The following is an 18,953-nucleotide window of genomic DNA, read 5'->3' as shown; positions in this document are numbered from 1 at the left end:
AGGAATGATGGAAGCAGGGCGCAAATGGCTTTTTGAGGTTGCCGTGGTAATGTTGATTCAGGCGAGAGCAGCCTCCTTGAGAAATACGATTCAGTCATAAATTTTAAAAATTACATTTTAACGCAGCATGGTTGGATGGAGCGGTGCAGAGTTAAGAGCCCGGCCTTATTGCCGCCCTTTATGGGATGCACAACGGAAGGAGTAATGCGGATGGTAAAACCAATTAGACCAATTATTACCGCAGTCTGGCGCCGGCGGGGGCTCCGCAAGGTGCAGTCTGGCCAGCAACACGGCGCCCACCACCCACGGGTGTCTACGGCCTGTCCGTGGCCCATGGTTTGAGCAGGTCCCTCCTTGCTGCCTTCCCCTTCCTGTTGTTTCTCCCCTGTCTCGGGCTCTGGGCATGCCCAGTGCCAGGCTGCAGCACCCCAGTGGGCACTGGGATTTCTAGGCGTGCTGTCGAATGCTTCTTATGCAGCAGCAAGAACGCGGTGCTGTGGCACGCTGATCCGGGCCCGTTTCCTCTCTGCCCTGCAGGACGCAGCAGCCCCTTTGCTTGTCCCCCCTGTGACTGGGTTGGTCTCCGGACCCGAGCGAGGGGCTGCCATGCAGCCCTCTGCTCTCCGAGGGGCTTGTTTCGGCAGCGCCCAGAGCCCCCAGAGACCAGAATGGGCCATCAGATCGCGCTAGTCGCCCTGCGCCCTTCCTTCCCCTTGTCGCTGCCATGGGCTCCCTGCTTGGGGCTCTGGCGAACATATCTGAAAAGGGCTGGATTTGGGCCAGTGTCACTTTGTCCCCCCCTCTTCAGGCAGGCAGGCTGGGTCCTGGAGGCATCTGTGCCCGTCGGCTGGTTGTGTAATCCTGCTTTCCCTCCCTCTTCTAGAGTCCCTCGAGCCGACGTACCAGCAGCTGCAGAAGATGAAGCTGGACAAGAGCCCCTTTGTGGTGGTGTCCGTCATTGGCCAGGAGCTCCTGACCGCAGGCCATCACGGTGCCTCTGTGGTTGTGTTAGAAGCTGCCCTGAAGATAGGCACCTGCAGCCTGAAGCTGAGGGGATCGGTGTTTTCCGCGCTGAGCAGCGCTTACTGGTCTCTGGGCAATACCGAGAAAAGCACCGGATACATGCAGCAGGACTTGGACGTAGCCAAGACTTTAGGTAGAGTTCTCCCTCCGCTCGCGCCACCCCCGGTTCGCGGCCAGTCGATACCGAAGGAGCAGATCAGCGGTGCGAAGGAGGGGCAGCGTCCCATCCAGCCACTGGCACGTCCCCGGAGGTCTGACCCGCGTGAGCTCGTTTCGAGCAGCACAGCGCATCTGTGCATGCAGCTGGCAAGGCAGCTCCCTGCCGAGGCCTAGAGGGGCGCTCCCGGGGTTCCCTGTGCCGCATGTCAAGGGCTCACCAGTCGGCTTAGCCCCTCCGAGGGCTGGGTGCTCCGGCCCCGGTGAAACCACTGATGTTTGTCAGGATTGGGGGAGTGCGGTCCTCGGGTACCTTTGGCTTCTCAGACACCTGGGGCACAGCTGGTCGGGAGGGGAGCCTGTTAACTGAACGGGAGGGACAGGGTGACAGCGAGGAGGTTTGAGAGCCGTGCACTGTCGGTTGGAGACGCTGTAGGTCAGAGATGGGGGCCAGGTCCGGAAGGACAGGCCCCCCGGGGTGGGAGGGTGGTGGGCAGTAGCTGCGTGCATTGGCAGAGCCGCGCGGGGACACGAGTGCAGGAGCAGGGTGCCGCATGTCAGGTCCATGGATGTGCTGGATCTGCACGTGTGACACTTCGACTTCTCTCTGAGTCGGCTCGTGCCAGTGCATGCGCAGGTTTACTTTGCGCTTGCAGTCTAGTCTGCCTGCCGGGCTGGAGTCATTTATTTAGGAGTGCCTTGGATGAACATGACGCTGCCAGGTGGTGCAGAGGACTGTCTTGGCGGGAGTCTTTGGCCCACTTTTCACCAGCCGGAGCCTGGCCTAAGCCTGGGAGTCCCAGCTCTGCATTTTCACAGGCATGAGTTACCTGCGTCTTAAACAGAGAGTGAGCTTGGGAAAAGGAAATTAGTGGCAGGTGCTGGGCCCAGGACAGGATGAGAGTGATGCTGAGCCAGAGCCTGGTGGTGACGCAGAGAAGTCCTGCTCCCCTGCGCGAGGTCTGGGGGGACAGAGAGCTCAGGCTGCGTGCAGAGCCCGAGGCTGCGCTCTTCCTGGCCCCGCACGGCCCTGGAGCATCCTTCGCCTTGTGCTGCGCTTTGCTCTTCCTCATCGCCTCCATTACCTGACGCCTGTTTTGTTTGCATTGACCCAGGTGACCAGACGGGAGAATGCCGAGCTCACGGGAACCTGGGCTCCGCATTCTTCTCCAAAGGAAACTACCGAGAGGCCCTCACTAACCACAGACATCAGCTGGTGCTCGCCATGAAACTCAAGGACAGAGAGGTAGGATGCTTATCAAACAGACTGCAGGGCGGGGGCCCTTTGCCACTCTGGGAAGCCTGAGGCTATGTGACTCTGTCCTGCTGGCGGTTCCCCGGGTGGTTGTTCACTATGGGGGCAGCCTGGCCTGTGGCTGGCGTATTGGCACGGGGCTCAGGGGACCTGGGTCCTGCCTGCCTGCCTGCCTCTCGTCTTCCCCGTGACCTGGGCAGGTCTCCACCTCCCTGCGGCTTTGCTTTATCTTCTGTCCTCTGGCTGTGCAGCCTGCGGAGGCTTTGGGGGTGTGCACAGCACCCTGCAGAGTGAGGTCCTGAGCGTGGCTGGGGTGCCTGGGCACAGCCGTGGCACGGGGCTCAGGGGACCTGGGTCCTGCCTGCCTGCCTGCCTCTCGTCTTCCCCGTGACCTGGGCAGGTCTCCACCTCCCTGCGGCTTTGCTTTATCTTCTGTCCTCTGGCTGTGCAGCCTGCGGAGGCTTTGGGGGTGTGCACAGCACCCTGCAGAGTGAGGTCCTGAGCGTGGCTGGGGGGCCTGGGCACAGCCATGTTGGTACCGGTGTGGGCTGCAGCAGTGCAAGGCCAGGCAGTGCCCTTTCCAAGTGTGTGGTAGGATCTCTGCCCCCGAGAGCTTGCGGTCTGCCTGAAACAGGCTGCATTTGGGTGGGGAGAGGGAAGCGGTGCCATCAAGCTCTTTTTAAACATGCAAATGACAGCTCTGAGCACACAGGTTGGCGTGAGTGTGGTGGCGGCTTAGCTTGATACACTCCTCCCATGCTTGATCTGCAGCTTCCAGGGTGCTAACACGGGCCTCCTGCCAGGGCAGAGGAGCGGGCCATGTCCCGCGGGCTTGCCTGCGTGAAGTCCCTGGAAGGATAGAGCTGTAACAGTGCAGGTTACAGGAACCAAAGCTTGTGTCTTGGGCTGTTCAGGACGTGCCGTGTGCGTGGAGTGGGCACGGGGAGAGGCTTGTGGGTGGAGGGGTGGCGTTCACATGGGTTTGCTGCTTGAGGCGCTTTCTAGGAGCAAAGGACACCAGGCCTGAGTGCATGACAGCTGTTGCAGATGAGGGGCTGTGAGTCGAGCGCACGCGTGCTCGCTTGGGTTGAGGTTGGGGGGGCGTCCGTGAGCCAGATGGAACAGCGGGTGTGAGCTTCCCACCCAGGCTTGGTCGAGACCTTCCAGTCCAGACGGTTGCCAGCTTCCTCAAGTGCCGTTTTCTGCTTAAAATATCATGTAAACCTGTAGGAAATGTGCCTTCCACTGGGTTATGGAGAAGCTGGGGGAGGGCAGGGAACTACCAGATCATCTCTTGATGATGTTACCAGCTGGAAGATCCCTGGTTTCCCAATTTCCATTCACTCGAGTCTGGGAAGCTGCTGCCCATCACTGTATTGCTGTCCCTGTGCATGCTGCGAGCCTTGTCTGCGTGACCATCTCTCCTGCTGCTGCTTCCAGCTCCCTGCCTGCGGGCGCTGGGCTGTTTGCTGACCGGACCCAGTGCCCAAGGGAAGGGAAGGGAAGGGGCAGGGCAGGAAGAGAGCCCGGCCCCTGCTTTAGTTGTGTGTGCCCGCGTCAAAGCAGCGATGATGGGCATCGCGTCAGAGCCTGGCGAGAGCTGGGTCGAGCAGAAGCCCAAGGGCTTTTGGTATCCAGGCTCGGTGCTCTAGGATCCAGAGACACGGAGCCTAATCACAGTAGTTTTCATTTTCTAACACATCTGGGCACACAATTAGCAGCTATTGACAACAAACGGCTACTTGGGTTTGTGAGAAAGCCGAGCTTCTTGGATTTCCTGTAGGATGTAACCACAGGAAATTAATTTGGCGCTTTCTGATGACATCATCTTGACCACAGCGCTTCCTCTGAACACAAAGCTGTTTTTCTTGGCCTCTTTTGCAGACGTTTTTATAACATGAATATTATTATAAAGTTGCAAGAGTGCTGATGTGAATTCCACCAGAAGGGAGTTTTGTGTGCGACTGTAATGAGGTAATTGTTTTACCTCCAACGGCACAGGGAATTGGCTTCGAAGGTAAAAATGCTCCTTTGTACCAGAGACCTCTGTCCTCCCGGGGAGTATTGGGTTCTCCAGCTGCTGCAGCGATGTATGTGCCACAGGCTTCTGCGGGATCGAATATCCCTTCGGCCCAGGACAAAGTGCCAGCGGACTCTGCATCCGTCGGAGCCAGGCCTCGCTGCTCCGTGCAAGCCCGCACAACAGGGACCCTTGCCTCGGCTGCGTGGAGCGCGTGGGCTTGCTCCCAGGCGATGAGAAACGCGCTGCAGCTGCTTTAGGAGGAGAGGACTGGTTCAGCTCCTGGTGACAGTGGCGTTTGGCTGCACCCCTCGTCTCTGCCCCCGCCAAGAATGTGCTGGCAAGTCATTGTCTTCTGGGGTAACACAGCAGCGAGAGAGAGACAGGCTCCCCCTGCGCGTGCTCATACGCACGTGTGCGTGTAGGAACCGTGTGTGGTAAGGGTGTGACTGCATTAGTCCACCCCAGTGACAGCAGGGTTGGAGCGGGCTGGAAATGCCCGCGACAGAAGGTGGTTAGTACACCTCCAGCGGTCCCCCAGGAGAGCCACGAGCCTGGGCTGCAAGGGGCTGTCCAGGTGATGAGGTGTTTGCAGGCCATGGGGGTGAAGCAAACCCCCATGTTTTCCTGGCCTGGGGAAACGCCTTGCCACCAGTTCCTGGGGGGCAGGCGTGGTGAGCCCAGCTACCCATTGCAGCCGCGGCCGTCTGACTCCGTGGCTGCCTCGTGGGTCCCTGGGGTGAGCAGGGCAGGTGATCTCTGCTTCAGCAGATGGGTTGCAGAGATGCCAGGGCAGCAGCTGCCAGCCATCGGTCCCCGGCCTGGGAGCAACCTGGGACCGGCATCTCTGAGTCTCTCCGGTGCCACAATGAGGCAAGTGCCACCAGCATCCTTGTGCTGCAGGTCTGGACTGGATGCCCGCACGGGTGTGGGAGCAGAGCGTTTGCAGCTGTGGAAACCCCCCCGGGTGGTGCCGCTGTGCATGCAGCTGTCACTGGATCCATTGCTTGTGTGCAGCTCGACCCCCGTGCTGGGGTGGGCCCTGGATGCCGGGCAGCTCGGGAAGGGCCAGCTAGCCCGATCCCCATAGCTGCGTGCCAGCAAGCTCCGCTCAGGCACTTGTCAGACCCCGACCTGACTCCTGCTCTGCAGAGACGGGGAGACGGCGTCCTTGGGAAGGCAGGGCTCTGGTTCCAGCTGTCCTCGTGGCCTGACACGGCTGCAGCCAGATGGAGTCTGCCTCTGCCTGGAGACCGTGGCACGCCGCACATTGCTGGGGTCGTGAATGGCTTAAAGGAGGAAGGATGGAGCCAGCGTCTAAGCCGACCTGGCTACCATGCAGCCAACATGTGTTGCCTTTGTTTTCCTGGTGTTCAAACGTGCGCTGGCGAGTACTACACGGATCCCAGCCCGCGCGGGCCGCAGCGCCGCTCTCCTGAACCAGCCCTTGTTTTGTCTGTCGCTGACGTGACAGCGTGCACGTGGACTGCCCATTATCTCGCACGGGGAAATAATAAGCATCTGCCAGCCTCTCTTGCTGCTATTCACATAGTGCCAGCGAGGGCTTCCAGCCTTAATGACAGAAGCACTTTCTAAACCAGCGTGACCTGGCACTGCGCGTGCGTAGGAGATGCAGGGCGTGAGGAGCGGGGGAAAGCTGGATGCTGGAGAAGCAAGGTCAGTGTGGGTCCGGACAGAGCTGTGTTGCTCTGTCGTTCTTTGTTGCCACATGCGTGCCCGAAGGCGAACTGGCGCGCAGTGGGATGGTGAGTCTCGCATCCTCTTTGGTTTGCCTGGGAGGTGATCAAGAGGTGACTGGATTGCAACCTGGGGCAGGCTCCTGATCACAGGAGAGCTGCCTGGTCCACCAGCCAGCGGGCTGTGGGATTGAAGGCTGGAAGCTGCAGCTAGACAAACCGAGGCTGCATCACAGAGTGGGTTTCAGTGGTGCGAGTAGTTGGCTGTTGGACTGAGCCGCCCAGGAGTGCTGGGAGCTGTCGCTTCAAGGTGCGTGTCTTGCAAGCAGGTGTGCTTTGGCAGGCCCCGGCATCGGGGGCCGGAGGCACGAGCCACCTAGGGAGACTTCACGGGCTGGCCTGTGCTGGAAGCCAGACTGGAGGATCAGCCCTGCTGGCCTGGAAACCCAGAGCAGGGATCAGTCCCAGCTCATGGCACGTGAGGGCTCACCTGTGACAGCCATAGCTGCCAGGAGCTGGCTGCCGGCGTCTGCGCTCGTGCCTGGTGGAGCAGGAGCGGATCCCCTGGGATGCGGCGCAGTGACTGCAGAGGCCCGGGAAGGCGGGGAGCTGGGGCCATTCATTACTCACTGCCCCGTAGTCCTCGGCACGTTACAGGAGACGTGCTACAAGTTGGCTGGCCCTGGGCAAACTCGGGGTGCCAGAGGAGTGGGGAGCAGGTGTTCCCAGCAAACCACAGATCTCCAGGGAGCAGGTCCCTCTCCTGGTCAGGCTCACGGCCCTGTCGCACAGCGGGGCCTTTCCTTTTGAGGTGCAATGCCAGCAAGCGTTTGGCGTGTGCAGCTGCAGCTGTCCTCAGCCCCAGGAAGGTGCATTCTGGCAGCAAGAGCACCACGCACGGTAGCACGCTCCCCCTAGCATCCTCATGGAGACAGGCCGTGTGGTGTGGCGTCACCAGGTGAGCTCAGCTGAAGATGAGGGTAGGGAGGATCCACCTCATAGGAAAAGCTGCCTGCCCCTTGTCTCCGTTGGGGTTTGGCTACATACTGGCTATCGTCCTCTTGGCCACGAGGACATAGGAAGCCAGTGGAGGCAGTGCCCGCAGCATCCAACACAGGCTCAACCAGTGCGGGGAGGGCCTTCGGGGACCTGGCCCAGTGCTTGCTAGCATCACACCTGCCCTCCTGGTGGAAACACGGGGCTCCTCCTGGCTCTGCAGCTCACCCGCCTGGACCCTGGTGCTGTGCAGAGATGGGCAGCCGCTGGCAAGTCGGGGGCCTGGGAGATCTGTGCAAGTGTGGTTGTGACACGGGGTGGCCCCGCAGGTGGATGTGCCGCGGCCCCGCAGCTCGCAGCACAGCTGGTGCCACCCTGACTCCCTTCGGGGGTTCGCCTTTTCCCCTCCCGTATGGGGAGGGCTGGCAGGGGCAGCGGGGGACGCGAGGGCCCGGGAGGAGGTGAGGGACGCGGAGCCGCGTGCTCGCCGGTTGGCCGTCGAAGGCTCCCTGCCGCCGCGCTCGGCTCCTGTCCTGCGGAGGCCGCGGGGACCGCAGGCTCCGCAGCGTAATCGCTCCTCTGTCTCCGGGGCCTTCCGACGCCTTCTATTACAGCCCTGCGCTTAAAAATAGCAGGGAGAGCAGGCGAAATCATAAACCGGCTAGAATAAAATTAGTGCTTGCGTGAACATGGGCTGCCAGCACAGATCTGCAGGGAGGCAGGACGCTGCCAGCAAGCCACTGGGAGCTGGCAAAAAAGCCACTGGGAGCTGGCAGCGGTCGGGGCTGCGCTGGCCAGCATGTCCCAGGCTAAATTGGACCTTTTATCAAAGACCAGCGTCCCCCTCTCCTGGGCACCAGCAGAGTGAGGGAGTGAGGCCAGGAGAAAGGGTTGTTGTTACCTCAGCCCTTCCCTGGGGACGGGGAGGAGGCAGAAGCTGAAATGGCTCGAGCAAGCTCGGATGAGAGACCATTTCCTGGAGCCCTTGTGTGCAGAGAGGAGGGGACGGAGGCCAGGCCAGGCAGCGAGGCTAACCCGCCCGCCAGGCCACCCCACGGGCTGGGGGCTAGTCCGGGGATGGCCTCTGCTTGCTCTGAGCTAGCGCCTCGCCCTTGAAGGAAAAGGGACCTGAGCCTGCAAGCGGCTCGTTCCAGGGGACACGGCTCCAGCACCGGCTGAGGGGGGCTCTGTGCTCTAAGCACGTGTGACGCTGCCGCACCATGCACCCGCCTGCGTCCACGCTGCCGCACCGTGCACCCGGGGCCGGGAAGAAGCGACACGGCGCGCCTCCCTGGCGCGGGGCTCTGTCGTTTGCCCCGCTGCGGTCCCTGTGCTGCGACGCGCTGGCAGCGGGCAGGTCGTTCGCTTTGCTCTGCTTGCATCGGGTTTCCTGCAGCGCGAAGGGGAAAGGCGGTTGTGGGGCCGGCCTTTCTCGGAGCCTTCCGCCCGTGGCTGGCTCGGTCCTTCCCGTCGGGTGGCCCCAGGAGAGCTTGCTGATGGATCCCAGGCCTGTTGGCGTGGACCGCGTTGAGCCTCGTAAGAATGGCATTGCTGTTGGACCCGTTCTTGTTGGTGTTGTCCCTGGAGTCGTCCCGCCCCGCGCTTGGGGCCGCGGGGCGCGAGCTCCGAGCGGAGGCGAGCCTGGCGGGCTGGCGCTGCGTGCAGCAGTGAACGTTGCGGGGAGAAGTCCTGCAGGAAGACGTGGCTGCGAGGGAGCGTGCCACAGGGCCCACGCCTGCCCCGGGGCTGCTGCCTTGCGTTTCATCAGGGCGCCGGGGACGTTGCGTGTGCGGGAGACTGGTAGGGGCACTTTGAAGTGCATGGGGAGAGATCAAAGACACAAATTGGATAATGAACACATTACTCCAGATGATCCATTAATTTAGCCCTGCTGCAGTGTGGAAAATTCTCTTTTTCTAGGTTAGTGGCTCAGAACTATTGTTTGCATAAAATCCCTAATTTACAAAGTCAGTAGCTGGGATAAATAAACACTTGTGTCAGATACAAATGGCTGCAGGGGAGCGCTGGCTCCCGCGCGGCTCCCGTCGTGGCGAACAGCTGCGCCGGCGCTCCCCTGCCTGAGCTGGTGACCCTTGCTCGGCTCGGAAGCTTTGCAGGAAGCTCCGACCTGCTGCTCGTCCCGTGGTCCTGATCCGCATCCGCATCTGCTACTTGGGACCACAGGAAATCGCTCCAGAGGCTGTCGGGCTCACGAGCGCTTTGGCTTTTCCTGGGGGGTGCTGAGGGCCAGAGCTGGGTCCTTGCTCATCCCTCCACATGGGGCTGGTCCCAGGTCGGGGGAGCTCAGCAGTGCTGATTTGGGATGCTGAGTGTCCCTGTGCAGTTAATGGAGAGTCGGGCACCTCCGAGGACTGGTCCAGAGGCCCTGGTGCCTCTGGCTCCTGCCCTCAGGCCTCTCTGTGACCATTGCACTGGACAGTCGCTGGCTACAGGAATCGCGCTGGGAGCAGGACCGGGGTCTCGGACCCCCCTGGCACCGGGCTCAGGGGATTAGGGCAGTGTCTTGGGAGGGGGAGACCTGGCTGGTGTCTCTCACACGGAGGACGGCCCAGAACCTCGGCCGGCTGCTCCCCAGTGACCGCTCGGTCCTGCGCTGTGTCCAGTGCCTGCATAGCTCGGTGCTGCCGGGGTTGGTCAGACCCCAGATGGGTGCGAGGCTTCGGGTGCCATGCTGGCACCTGTCTGTCTAGGTGCCAGGGGAGCCTTTTGGGCCAGACTGGAGCTGCCTAATGATGTCAGGGCCTGAGAGCGCAGCCGGCGGAGCGGGCCGATCCGGGTCACCTCTGGACTGACCCTAGACAGGCGCTTGCGGGTGGAATCTCCCGTCCCTGCCTGCGCATCAGGGCCCTGGCCAGAGCCAGCGTCCTGTGGCTCAGTGATGGCTGCTGTGCCCAATGCCACCCCTCCGGGCCAGTCCCCGGCTCGCAGGGAAAGCGCGGTGGTTGTGGCCGGTGGCAGGACCGCCGTTGCATCCCTGGTGAGGCTGAACATGCTCCCGTCATGCAACGTGTGCCTTTGGAGGAGCAGAGGTGCCAAATGGGCTGCTTGGATGGGGGGCAGGGGCCTGACGGGACTGGATTGGACTGGGGAGGTGAGAGGCGGGGCGGGATTGGGCTGGTCCCAGGGCCAAGGAAAACGAGTCGGAGCGCAGCGAGCGTCCGTCTGCGCTGAGGATGCTTCCCAGGCTTTTCTGCCCTTGTGCACGCGGGTTCGACTCCACTCCTGAAGCCTGAATATAGACGGGAGCCTGCTGCCCATGTGCCAGGTGGGGACCGGCCCCGGGGCGGTGGCAGCCAGCGCTCTGCTGGTGTGAGGGCTCCCAGGGCGGGCGGGCGGGCAGCCCCGGAGCTGAGCTGCAGCCAGCTACAGTGAGCTGCTCATCTAGCCGGACTGGCCTGGTGTCATTGCCTCAGGACCAGCTCCTGGAGCCCTTTCCTCTGGCATCGGGGCAAGCATGTGGTGTGAATCAGCCCTGATGTGCAGCGCAGGTGAGCAGTGTCTCGAGAGCAGCAGGCCCTGAGCACTGCGCCGTGTCTTGGAGGGGCCTGAGGAGCAGGGACAGTCCAGGGCTGCTGGGACAAGGACCGGCCCCGAGCCTGTCCCCTTCCCCTGCAGAGCGGCACCAGCCCCGGGGCCCAGCTGCCGTCAGAGCGTGGGCGCCATGAAGCCCAGTGGAGGATGACAGTCCATGGCGTGTGACCGGGGCCACCCTTCCTGGCAGGAGAGGGCGAGTGACATACGGCTGCTGGGCGACAGGCATAAGCTGTGCGTCTGAATTCAGGCGGAGACTCGTGAATCCTGCCTCTGCATGACCGCTCCGTGTGCCGGGTTTGCCGTGCACTGGCCTTCCCCAGCCCTCTGTACAGCCGTGTGCGCGTGCACACGCTAGCACCAGAGCCGCACTTCCCGCTTCCTGCGTTTTGTCAGCTGCAGCTGCGGGAGCCGCCGGTCCGATTTCACTTTCCGACAGAAGATGCAGCAGGGGAGACGGTGCGAGCCCGAGCTCTGCAGCCTGCCTTGCCCGGAAAGGAGGGGAAATACTTTCCAGGTGTCCCCCCCGCCGGGCTCCCTTAGTGCAAGGCAGCATCTTTAACAGCCAGCAAAGCTCTAGGTGCTTGGCTTTCCGTCCGAGCCCCACACGTGTGCCCGTTCAGCGGAGGGAGTGTTTTGTGCCTGGCCCTTGCCAGTCGTGTTAGGGAACAGGGGGAGTGCAGCCGGGGGCTCCTGGCCATGGGTAGAGGCCACTGCAGGCGTGGCAGTCCTTCAAGGCAGCCTCGTGCTGCCCCTCCCCAGACGGTGGTGCTGTGCATCCGGCACATCACGGGTTCTCCAGGCTGAGCCGCAGCCCCACGCACCCTCTGGGCTCAGACTGGTTCAGCCCAGGCCTTGCACGGGGAGAGGGAGGAGTGCCAGGTGCCTGGTATGCCCCCCATCCCAGCAGCCTGCACCCTGGCATGCCTGGTCTGGCTGCTCGGAGGCTCCTGGCCAAGGTGCAGCTGCAGCTTCCTCCTCCATCTCCCTCAAGGCTTCCCCACATGCTGCTGTCGAAGGGGTCCCTGCCCTCTCGTGCCAGAAGCAGGAGCGTCCTCAGTCTTTCCACTCCGGGCAGCTCAGCGTGGGGCACGTTAGCGGAGGTGAGCTCATCAGAACATGTGCAGCTGATTAGCCGGGGCCAGACTGCCCGCGGGACGGCCTGTGCAAATCCAGCCTCTTCCGTGGCTGCACGGAGCTGCTCCAGGCTCGCCTCCCACCTGCCTGGCGTGCTGGGCTGATGGCAGCTGGGTGCTTCTCCCGCTGCCGCTCGCCCCTGTCCTGTCCTGTCCGGCGGCGCTGTGAGCTCTTGGCGAGCTCCAGAGCGCCACTGTCCCACTGTGCATCCGCCAGCCAGCTGTGCGAGGCAGGGCCCAGGCTGCGGTTCCAGTCCATTCGGTTCTCCCCGTGGCAGTCGTCTTACCGTGCCTTCCTGGGGGCTCGTGGCAGCTGGCAGGGAGTAGCCTTGCTGTGGCTTCCTGCAGCCGGGCTGGCTCTCCCTGCTCCCTGGGCAGAGCAGGTGGCATTGGCATCTGCTGTGACCCCCGCGATCAGCCACAGCCCCGCTGAAGGTTGGAGGGTCTGCCACGAAGACCGAGCCCCCAGCAACCTGTGAAGCTCCCTGGACAGGTTCCTCCTGGATAGCATGAGGCTCGGGCTGCTGCGAGCTGAGCTGATCAGCCTGGCCCCGGACGGAGGCAGGAGCCTGCATTACCAGGGAGCAAGGAGTGGCTCTGGGGTCGGGGCCCAGGAGACCCTGAGCCTCTGTTCTTCGTGCAGCTGCTAACGGGGACAGAGCCGCCCACTACGCACCATGGCCTTCCCTCCCAAAGGGCTCGTCCAGGACTGTCCTGGCTTGGGCCACATCTGCCTTATGGGGCACGGACCAGTTTGGTGTGGGTGCGCGTGCGGGGGGTTACTGGGCACCCAGCCCACCCGCAGTAAGCGTTCGCTGCGTCCACTCTGACTGGCAGTGAGTGGGAGCTAAATGGCAGTAACGTAGCGGGGGTTTTGCCGCAGGATAAACTGCCCTCGTTTAGGTTCCCGGTGCTGCTCTTGCAGTAGAGCTCCCGGGGGTTCCTGTGAGCCTGGTCGGGCGTAGCGAGAGCAGCCGCAGAGGTGAGCAGCGTTCGTCGGTGCGAGGTGACCGGGCCTGCCCAGGCCGACACGGAGAGCTTGCGGTCACCGCTGCCGGTGGGCTCATGTCACGGCCTCTGCCAGGCCTCCTGAGCTGGGCAGTTCGGTCCTGTTCGACCGCCCTGCGAGGAAGGACGCTGTCTGCATGCTGCGTGGAGCAGGGGCCGCTTCCTCAGTGCGAGCTGGCTGTGGATCACTGGCGTGTCCTGGCACACAGTGGCGTGTTACTTGTTTCCGTGTCCCACGGGCCTCGCCGGACATGTCCCTGGCAGGCAGTGCTGCGCGGTGTAATCTGCAGCCGGGCACAGCCTGGACTCCTCCCTGGAGCTGCCTGACACCGCAGCCGTCGCTGCCAGCGGGCTGCTGCCAACTCCTTTGTCTCCTTTAAACGCCCGCTGGCTTCTCCTCCCTGACGTTCGCTCATGGACGCGTCCAGCTGTGCAAGCGAGAAGCGCCTGGCCTGCAAACCCGGCAGCCAGGAGTGCCAGCTCGTTTCTGTCCGACGGGGCGGGGAGCTGCCATCCGCCTTCGGCTGCGGCTGGCTGTTAACGTGCCCCTTGGCAGACGGGAGGAGGCCGTTCCCTGCAGCGTGTTGTCCCTGCTGTTACAGCGAGCTGCCTGGCTTCGCTTCCACGGCCATGTACGCTGTTCCTCCCCCAGAAGGGGTGGTGCGCTTGTCCCCTGCCAGGGGCACGTGTCTGAGAGGGAGACCCGCCTGCTGCTCCCCTATGTCCCGGGACAGCACCGTGCCCGGGAGGAGTGGATGCTGCCCTGCTCTCCGCACCCTGGACCAGCCTCTCTTCTTCCATGCCCCAGGACGTGCGTCTGTGTGCATCTGGGGCCCAAGCTGTGCTCCAATTCCTTCCCCTTCTTGCTGCCCCCCATCCGGGAGGTCTGTGGAGAGCGGTGTTTGCAAGCCCAGCTGGGTGCTTTTTGGCCGGCAGTCGGCCGAGAGCTGTTCGAGACCCACGGGGCTTGGATACGGCCAGGAGGCGAAGGCTGCGCCAGGGGTTGGCTCGCTGAAGGCAGAGACGCCAGCGCATGCTGCTTCCATTAGCGTGCTGCAGCCCATCCATCTTGCAGTGTCTGGGAGCCCGGGCTGGGGTGGGGCAGGCCGTCGCACCGAGCAAAGCGTCGCTAGCCCCTGGCTTTGCCTTGCATCGCTGTAGCCCCCGGGCAGCTCTGAGGAGTGAATCGGGTGCGTGAGGATCCCCCTGTCAGCCGGGACCTGCTTCCCGCGGCACTCGTCCTCTGCTGAGGCTGCGCTTGCAGGGAAGTTGGTCCCTGGAGCCGGCTGTGAGATTCATAAAGCCCTGTTTGGAAGCTGATCGTTAGGCGTCTCGTGGCACACGAGCCTGGTCAGTCCGGCTCCCCTGTGTGCCTGACCTGCAGAGGTGCAGATGTGGGCTAAGCCCAAAACCCCCGGCTGCCGAGGCTGGGCTTGGGGCAGATGCCTTCCGACTGCTCTGCTTTTGCTGCCTTGATTCGGACCCGGCTGAGATCACGTAGGGAGAAGCCCACGTTCCCACATCGCGGCCTAGACAAGCAGCTGGGGCGCGAGGCGACCCGCTGGGCCGAGCGGTGCAGCCTGGCAGGCCGTGCAGGAGGCAGGCGTGAGTGCCCGTAATAACGCTGCGCCAAACTAAGGCAGAAGGATAAGACGTGTGATAAGACGCGGGCCAGGCCGGCAGGGTAAAACCAGTACGTGGCTGTCTTGCAATCCCGAGAGCAGATGAATCGCCCAGTTGGTTTTAAAAGCCGTGCAGAGACGTCCGATCTGAGGACTCTGAGAAGGAGGGGTGCCCGTTTGACTGTGTGATTTGGCCCGAGTCAAGATAATGCATTATTTTGGAGCGGGTTAAGTACCTTACTACTGGCACCGAGGTGTTACTCGGTGCCGGAGCCAGCGCCTCCAAGAAGATCCTCCCTTCCCGCCCCCGAGATGGTTGCAGTGAGGCTTGAGCCGAGCGCTCCCCGTCGCTGCAAGTTTGACAGTTACAGATGACAGCTCCGAATCTCCCAGGACGTCGAAGCCTGGAGCACAGAGCACGCTCTAATGAATGGTTTGATGAGATAATGTTTAGGGCTGTTTAAACCCAAAGGATTTTCTTAAGGTGCCTTCCCTGCATGCGCTTTATGAGTGTTTGCACACCAGCTGCACACTGCCGCACTCCCACACCCTGAACTGAAGGGACGTGGGGGGCCAGGTGCCTCCTTGCTAATGAAGCAAAAGACAGATAAAAGAAAGAAAATGCTTCAGGTAACGGGCTCAGGGCATCTCAGCCCCGCTGTTGTCTGGATGCTTGCAGACTCCTAACAAGACCTGCAGAGGAGGGGCCAGGTGGGCAGACCTAGCTGGCGCACAGCCCTTGCCTTCCTTGCCCTGTAGTGTCCAGTCCCTGGTCTCTGCTGATGTAAACGGCAGGAAGTGCAGCCTCACAGACTCTGCTTTGCCATGACAACTTCCAAGGACTTTGGACACGGCAGGTGTAGGGGCCCCGGGAGCCTTGCAGCTTGGTCGGGTCACGTTTACACTGGCGGGGTGGCGAGATGCACACCGTTCATGCGCGCTGTTTCACGCTGTGCGGAGACCAAGTCTGTGACCAGTGTCAGAAATCCAGGCTCGTCGGACCCCTCGGAGATCGGCCAGGTCTTAAGCAAATGTGCCGAGATGGCCCTGGGCTGCTAGTTTACATCAGGTTTGGCATTAAGGCCCATTGCAGTGTGTGCTCAGTGTCGTTCCTTTGCAAGAACCGGTCGCTCAGGATTCGGCCCGCCGCACAATTAACCCCCCGTGACCAGCTTGGGATCAGGGTTGTCGCTCCTGCACGCGAGGCCATCTGCAAGGCGCTCTGTTTTCGAACCCACCTGCAGTCAAACGGCTCGTCCTCTGGCATTTTCATTGTGATGGGGAAAAGCTGCTTTAAAACCCGTCGAGATGGGTGTCCCTCAGACTAGAAGATCTGTAAGGCTTGTTACAGGGTTTTCGTTCCTGCATAAGCTGTCTCTCGCAGCCTCCCTCGTGCAGATCGGTCTCTCGGGACCGCGCTTCTCTTTGATGCCTTTCCAGATGTTTTAAAACACAGTCCCTCACAGGGCCGCCTTTGTCTCCCGCGGCTCCTTCTCTGCCCAGCTCCAGCGGAGCCTGAAGTGAACGTGGCTGTTCATTTACTTCCTCATTTATACCTCGGTGTCATCAATCACGGATGCTCTGCTCCGGGAATCAGGTTGTTCATTAACTGCAGCTGTGGAGAGCCCGCAGCAACGCCTCTCCCCGCTGGGTTTGCGCAGGACTCGTACACGGGGCAGATCTGCCCGCGGGCGGCGAAGGTCTCGCAGTGGGATCGCTAGAATCCCAGCCCTGAGAGCCGAGGTCCTCGGCCTCCTACGCGGCGCTTCTGGAAAGGCCACCGGCCCCCACCCCGTCCCCTTGTTTTGTTTGCAAACAGCCTGGAAAATGAGGGCAGGATAAAAATACCGCTCAAATGAGACTTGGAAGGGGAGTTCAGACTCCAGCGATTTGTCATGCATGAAGATATCGACTGGGATGTCAGAAGCAGGCCGTGCAGGCAGGAGCTTGGGGAGCACAAACCTGGGCTGGGGGCTGCAGAGCGCAGCACGAGGCGTGGCCCTTTCCTCGAGCGCTGGCTCCTCTGGCCCTTGCCTGCCTCTCCCGTTCCCTGTGGTCCTGTAATAGCTGTTCAGCTACTGTGTTGCAGGCGAGAAGAAGGTAGAGGTGCTAGGTCCTGCTGCTGACCCAAGGAGCTCACGTTGCACGGCCGGCGTGCAGAGTTCCCACCGTTGACTAGCACTTCGGGGGTGCTGACTTCACTCCTGGCTGTTCACCTCCCTCTCTCTTGCTCATGCACATTGTAGAGGCTCCAGGACCGTGGTCCCGTGCTCTCCGCAAGTGAGAGTGCCCTCTGCCCCGTGTCTTTGTCTCCTAGCACCCTGTTTGCAGTGACTAATTAGCAATCACCAGCCAGCTGAAGTAGAGGCTGTAGAGTGCCCATTAGCTGCGATCTTCTTTGATTTTGTGATGTAGTAACTAGCACGTGGCTTAGAGTGGCTAATGCACTGATGATAGATGGCCTGTGCCTGCCTCCACTCTGCGGACTTGGCCTGTCTTAGCAGCAGTGTAGTGGACAGATGTTCCCTGAATGAACAATATGTTCCTTGGGAGAGGTGAAACCTGTTTCTCCCCATGCCTCCCCTTAAGGGCATGCAGTGCTGTGGGTATGTGATGCGTGTCAGAGGTCTGAGGAGCAGGAAGGACAAAACGAAACACAGGCACGTCGCCGTGAGTCAGGCTGCCTGCCAACGCGGTGTGAGAAGAGGATGCGTCGGTGTGCAAGACGCTGGGGGTTGCACTGTGCCCTGACGGAGGGGCCCCGAGTCTGCCGTGCATCTTGGTGCCCATCTGCAGAATAGCCGTAGTACCCATCTGGAGATGGCCCCACGGTGGGCAGAGATGCAGCCCTTCCACGCTGCCACTTCCACAAGACAGGCTCAGGAACGAGCTGGTGTGCAAGAGGCGGCGAGCGGAGCACACTCTCCACTGCAGCAGGGAGAGGCGAGGCCCCGGCTTGCGATTGCAGCCGTGGACACGCGCTGTTTTACTCGTCAGGTTTGAAATAATGATGGGTCATTGCCGCCTGCAGTGACCCGAGCACAGCAGTCAGCAAGTGGTGGCTTTAGCTCCTCGTGCTTTGTGAGTGATCAGGCACTGGAGGTGCCCAGCGTTGTCCTGTCACCACACCTGTGCTGTCCCCAGCAGCGCGGCTGCGAGGGGTGGTGGGGCCGCTTGCTAGGTGTGCAGCACACCCCCAAGGAAGGGCCTTGATGGTCATAGCCAAGTCCTGGCTCGTGTGTGTCAGGAGTGTGCTATGTTGGTGTCACTGAAGTGGGAGAGACCCTCATGTGGGTCGATACCTCCTCCGCCCTGTCCTGTTCCTCTGAGCCGTTCCCACCCTGGGCTCTCGGAGTGAGTGCCTGGGGGAGAGGGGCATGAGTGGGGCTGGGGTCTGGGTCCACGTCCCTGCCAGGGCAGTCTTAATTCCCAGTATCTCGGGATGGCACAAGCTGCATGTGGCATCCTGGGGTGACTGGGACACGCTCTCCACGGCTGCTGCCTCGGGGCTGCTGAAGGCTCCAGCAGGCACGCCGTGACAGTCGTGACATGCTTCTCTCCTCTTCTGGCCAGCGCCGAGGGCGCTCGTGCTGCTCCCCCCATTCACCACGGGAAGGGAGGCGCGAGGCGCAGGGACGGGCCCTGGACTACAGGTTCAGTCATATCAAGATTTAGTCCAAGAGGGGAAGGCGGTGGGACGCTCTCCGTAACCGCCGGCATCCCCGCGAGGGGCAGAGAACGGAGACAAGCCTTCTCCTGTCGTGAGCCTGCCTCCTGCAAGGGGCTTTTAATAAGCTTGTGCCTGGGTCCCTGCACCGAGACTGACTGAATGGCCCGCAAGGAGCTCGGCAGCAGTCTCGTACTCCCGGGGATGCCGCCCGGTGTCTGCCCGTGGCCCGCGCAGCCCAGGCCGTTTGCAAATGGCTCCGTGCATCGTTGTGTCGTGGGAGCTCTGCCGCTGCATTCGGAGCGGGGCTGGCTCCAGCCCTGCCTCGCCTTGCGCTGACGCCCAGCTCTTCCGCCGCCCTTCCCGGTGGAGCTGCTGGTCCCAGCGAGCCTCTCCCCGTCGTTGGCCCCGTCGTTGGGCAGGGCTGGCTGCCGCGATGGGGATGGAGCAGGCCTTGCCGTGACTCATGTCCGTGGAGCTGCCGTGCCCCACAAGGAGCGGAGCGGCTGCTGGAGCGCAGGCAGGAAAGCCCCATCTCGGGGCCGCGCAGGGCTTGGCGTCGCTTGCCGTTCTCTCCCGCTCTCTGCATTCCTCCCTTTGACCAAGGAGCCAAGAGCTTGCTGTGCCGCTGCCCGGGAGGGTTAGCTTTCAGCCCCTGTAATTGCTGTTGCCCTGGGCCCGTGCCCAGCCCTGCGGGCAGCGTTCCCGGTGCGGCGCCAGGCCTCGCTGGGATGCACGCTGCACAGGCTTGGGACCACCAGGCAGAGCCTCCCCTTCTTCAGGGCTGCCTGCGAGGGAGCTCCTCCAGGCTCTTCCCAAGC

At 62.1% G+C, this 18,953-nt stretch overlaps 1 protein-coding gene across 1 annotated transcript in view; it reads left to right on the top strand.

Moving 5' to 3' along the window:
* Window positions 1-18,953, top strand: part of TTC28 (tetratricopeptide repeat domain 28) — a 252,570-nt gene that overhangs the window by 176,962 nt on the left and 56,655 nt on the right. Inside the window, exons 4-5 of the mRNA XM_025199735.1 lie at window positions 884-1,156; window positions 2,295-2,425. Coding sequence (XP_025055520.1) covers window positions 884-1,156; window positions 2,295-2,425 — 404 coding nt within the window. The remainder of the gene's footprint in view (window positions 1-883; window positions 1,157-2,294; window positions 2,426-18,953) is intronic.

The sequence above is a fragment of the Alligator sinensis genome, unplaced genomic scaffold (assembly GCF_000455745.1).
Source record: "Alligator sinensis unplaced genomic scaffold, ASM45574v1 scaffold628_2, whole genome shotgun sequence".
Lineage (NCBI taxonomy): Eukaryota > Metazoa > Chordata > Crocodylia > Alligatoridae > Alligator > Alligator sinensis.
Note: the sequence above shows the minus strand (reverse complement) of the source record. Positions and strands in the feature narration are given on the sequence as shown.